We start from the raw sequence: 5008 nt of genomic DNA, 5'->3' as shown, positions 1-5008 counted from the left end.
TTTGAGCCCAGCGGTTTGTCTTTTCTAGAGTTCAGTGCTGCACACTGACACACTCAAGCTTCTCACTATTTTGGCTTTGAAGTTAGTAGAAGATAGTTGATTTAGTGTAATGTCAGCAGCAGCAGAAAAAAAACAAACAAAAATCTACATTTATTTTTTATTTTTTATTTAATATAATTTTACATATTTATTTGCTTATTTTTAGATGTATGTATTACATACATCTATATTATGAATACAGCTACTAATATTTTAAAACAACACAAGTAAAAAAATCCATCATCTTTTGCTATATTTTAGATCTACTTTGGGGAGCTGACCCCCTTTTCTTTATGTATATTTACTACTGCTGGCAACTGGTTTTTAAACATGACTTGAACAGTTTATGATACAATAACAGAAAAAAACGATATACAATTATGAATATTTTTACCACTTCCTGTCTGGATGGCAGCTTTTTTTTTGAAATACTTTGCTTAATCTCTAAAATGAATCCATTGTGGTACAAAAGTACTACCTACAGTATCTAAATTTCGTGTAATGCCAGCAGCAAAGAAAAAACAAACAGTAAAAAAAACATTTCAAACTATCACTGAGGAAAGCCCACAAAAAATATTCTTTGTGGATGAAATCTAAAAATCAAAAGGGTTGTAAATGAAATCTATAACCTTCCTAAAAAATGTCTTTTGGGGCTTTAAAATCTCTAGTACAGAGGGCGACAGGAAATCTTCCTTACAGTTGGGGATTTTGTCTTTAGTTGTGTTTATATGTTCCACTGAGGAATCTTTTTCAAATATTTTTTCATCTTGCTTATGGATGCAGTCTTGGGCTGGAGCAGTGTATGCAATACCACTGACCTTTTCCCCAATTCTTTTATTATCATCATTATTCTCAGCAAAAAAAGGATGTTTGAGAGCTTCCTCCACAGTGATGCGTCTATCTGGATCGATGAGCAGCATCTGTTCAAGAAGGTTAACAAACAGCTCCACTTGTTCTGCGTCAGAGGGATCGTTACGTTTTTGTATAAATTCATCAAAGGTGGCATAATTTTTACTTATGTTCAATTTTAACTTTTTCCCAGTTTTTTTCGCATATTCTACAGGTGAATCAAGTTCCCAGACGCCTTTTTCATACTCTGTAAAAAAGTTGTAAGAGTAGAGTGCCTTTTCTAAAAGGGAACTGTCAGGCATGCCCTGCATTCTCACCATGGCTCGGATTATGTTAAAATCATTATCACATGGATACAATGATGATCCTGTTAACAGTAAAGTTAAAATGTGTCCAAGTGCCCACATATCGATGGCTTCATTTAATGGGAGACCCAGCCTGACTTCAGGAGCTCTGTAGGGCATGGTCTGAAAAATGCTTCCTGTTATTAAATCGTCCAGTTTTAATGATAAACCAAAGTCGATCAATTTTACCCGAAGAGGTTGTGACTTGCTGTCAACCAACATGATATTATCTGGTTTAATGTCAGTGTGGACCAAACCAATGCTCTTCAAGCCTTTCAGGGCAACCAGAAGCTGCCAAGAAATGGTTTTGATTTCAGACATACTCAAAGGAGAGCCGTCTCTTTTACGCATAAAATCATGCAGACTTTGATCCAGCATTTCAAAAACTATAAATACTTTGCGTCTATAACCAAATCTCTCAATGCACTTCACCAAGTTATATTTGTCAGCATCGATCCTCTGAATTCTCTTCAATGCATTGAATTCCAGTGAAAGTATGTCCTTGTTGTTATTCTTGAATATTTTAATTGCCACATCCTCATTTGTTTCTAACTTTTTACCTTTCATCACCGTTCCAAAAGCCCCTTCATCCAGGAATTCTCTTAACTGATAAGACTCTTTTGCACTGTGAATGATGGTACCTTCTTTTATGTCCATTTTTTTCTTCACCAATATCAAATTGTTTTTATAATATTGAGAATAGTCTTTTGGAAGTTGGTGGGTATTTCTTTGGAAATCTTTTGCTGCAGAACTTGCTGGCGAGGAACTTAAATACTTGCTTAAGCTACTTGAAACAGAACTTTGAAAACTCCTTTGGGTGAAGCTCGCTTGCTGATATGCAAACTGTTGTGAAGTTCTATTGCAGTAGAGATTAGTTGCAGTGTAGGCTAAGGGCTGTAAAATTCTCCTGCAGTAAAAACTCATCTTGCTCTTTAATTGTACTGTAATTCAGCAGGTAAATCTTGGAGAAGAATCACTTGATGAAACTTTGTAAATGATGATCACTTTACAAGATTTCACTCCCCTTCATCAAGACTAACTTGGTGCTAATTATGACGTTTGACATCATCAGACTGACGACATATTTTCATAACTGCATCAATATCTGTCATCAATGATTTAACATGACGTCATTTTGACGCATGCGCACTAAGCGGTATGAGGGCGCTTAGTTCGCACGATACGTTTGATGTGTATTTTTAATTGAATCATTAGGCCATTATTGATCTGTACAGCACTGCAGTTTTGTGATTTATTTTATCCCGTTAACAGTTACAATTCAAAGGCGGTAATTCGAATTGCTCAATGTTACTGACGTCATCAGAACATCAGAACGTCCATGCAGAAATAGCGCATATAACCCGTTTCATTCTGCCTTCTGATATTAGACAGGGCTGCTCGGTCGTCCAGTTTCACCAAATCCGATCCACTGCGCCAAAAAACAGCCACTCGGTCGGTATCATATGATACAGCCTATTAAATAAATTTTACAATTTAAAAATAAATCGTAACATCAATTTAACGCATGGAGATTGTGCCCCTTATTTCGTAATTAAACGTTTTTTTTAAGCATGTTGTCAAACTGTATGCTAATTCCTTATTTGGTACATTTTATTTATATAAAAAAAAAAATCTTGATATATTAAATTTTTAACTTGACTAAAGGATCAACAGAATAAGTTGGGTATTCAGATGGAGTGCTTGCTCCTTTGCAAGTCTCCAAATGCTGCCAAAATTAGCATTTTTTTCCTGCTAGTTTTGAGTTTTGTGTGCTGTTGCTTCCTCAAGGATGCATCCAGACCTTCTTCATCCACAAAACACACATGGGCTGGTTGAGCAAATCCGTGAGGACAGGATTGAACATACTGCAGGGGCAACCAGGTAAATCATCAGGTTGTAATTAAGCGAAATTCTTTAGACTGACCACAATAATAGGCCAATCTTACAGGTAGATGGTGCTATTGGCAAAGCTTTGAGGGATTTCCTGTTCAAAATGAAGCAGTTATATCATGGATGGAATTAAATCACATTTCTAACCTTCAGGTTTTGGTCCAGGAATGACTTATGGGGAATTTATGTCTCCATAGGTGAAGTGTAGCCATGATAAATATTAAATATCTTTTTATAATCAATTTCAGTGTACTTCAGTGTACATATCAAAGGAAATTATTCTTATTCTTGTTTTATATGATTTATTTTTTTTTTCAATTCTTGGATGAATGACAAAATCACAGCTTCAGAATATAGAAAAGGAATGTATTCTTTCCGCGTACCGGTCTTTAAACACCCTCCACCTGCAGTCTTAGAGTGACCTAGCGGAGGATGCTCTGGCATTCTGAATGGTTTTAATCAAGTTCTGAGGTAACCCAGTCATGTTCAGATTATACCACTGGGCCAACGCTACAGCATCAGCCACTCTGGGTATGCATGAAAGATCAACACCCACACCTTCCCACTTGTGACAACATTTTTCTGCGCAGTGGGAGCTGCCATAGGTGCCAAAGGTGCCAGCGTTTCCACGCCCAGAGGTGCGTTTCTGGCCTTTATTGAGTATAACGGTGGACACTAACGTTCTCTTTTACCCAAAAAGGTCCACCGAAGCCGGTCAATATCTGATTCACAATAGCTGGGTGCAGCATCCAATCTGCATATCCCTCTGGAAAGAAGATCCACCTCCACATTCAGTGCACCCAGGAAGTGTGTCGCTATGAGGGACAGCAGGAGTTAGCTACTTCACAGAATTAGTCTGTAAGCCAGAATGTGCAACTGCCAGAAGCGCAACCCCACTTGGTGATCAATACTTGAAATAATATGATATGATACAGTGTGATATGAAATGTTTTGATATGATTAGGATAGAATAGGATAAAGTGCGGAGTAAGGTGTAAGAGCAGGGTTGTCCAAAGTCAGTCCTAGAGGGCTGGTGTCTTATACACTTTTTCCAACCAACCCATCATTGAAGCTCCTTATTGGCCAAACACACCTTAACCAGGTAATCAGCAGCAGATAAGGCAGGATTTATGGAAAACCAGCAGGAGGCCGGCCCTCATGGACTGACTTTGAACATCCCTGGTGTAGAGTATGGTGTAGGGTAGGGCAGGGCACGGCAGGGGGTTTAAAACTGGCACACTTGTGTTTGGGGTGGGAGGGACCATGGAACATCCGCCCTCTTCATTGCAGCGGGGAAACCTGGCTGTCAGGCCGGTCTCTACTTTTTCCATGTCTGACAACATGTGGCCGGGGCGAGCATACATGGCTGCGATCTCAGACACTTATCCAAGTGTCCAAGACACACGGTCGCAGGTCGTCAGAAACAACTACAAAGTCAATCATCAATCTTCTGCAGAGGGTATCCTGGTGACAAGTGTAAAGATGGGGGTCATTGTCCTGAGTGCTCTGATCACTACAGGAGTGGATATAGCAGAAACACCTAAGACATCTCAGTCCAGAACGGTGCAGTGCTAGGATCAGCGAAGATGATGCTCAGGACCCTCAAGCTCCCAGGCCTCTGGTGGAGGACCCGAGTTTGGAAGAGAAAGCCATCCATGGAGGATGAGATGGCAATTTATGTCTGTTAGTATAAATTAATGTTGTCATGCAATGGTTTCTTCAGAATGTTTTAATGTGTTTAAGCTACTTCATGAAGTAATTGTGAGATTCATGCTTACTATGCAAATGTTTGAATTGGTTTGCTTTTAATGGTAGATGTATTTTTTTCACAGCCCTCTGCAATTTACCTGGACTTGGGACCAGCACACAGGGACACTATGTGGTTG

The 5008-nt window shown here is 39.0% G+C and overlaps 1 protein-coding gene across 1 annotated transcript; it reads right to left on the bottom strand.

The window, feature by feature from the left end:
• Nucleotides 1–1889, bottom strand: LOC118600083 (homeodomain-interacting protein kinase 3-like). The gene has a single exon (XM_036216816.1). It carries the CDS (start codon nt 1887–1889, stop codon nt 633–635), a length of 1257 nt encoding a protein of 418 aa, XP_036072709.1. The 3' UTR covers nt 1–632.
• Nucleotides 1890–5008: the final 3119 nt, after the last annotated feature.

Source organism: Oryzias melastigma, linkage group LG3, assembly GCF_002922805.2.
Source record: "Oryzias melastigma strain HK-1 linkage group LG3, ASM292280v2, whole genome shotgun sequence".
Taxonomy (NCBI): Eukaryota; Metazoa; Chordata; class Actinopteri; order Beloniformes; family Adrianichthyidae; genus Oryzias; species Oryzias melastigma.
Note: the sequence above shows the minus strand (reverse complement) of the source record. Positions and strands in the feature narration are given on the sequence as shown.

What these genes read in the sequence shown, in the direction of transcription:
- LOC118600083 (XM_036216816.1), bottom strand. Translation starts at nt 1,889, where the DNA reads ATGGACATAAAAGAAGGTACCATCATTCACAGTGCAAAAGAGTCTTAT.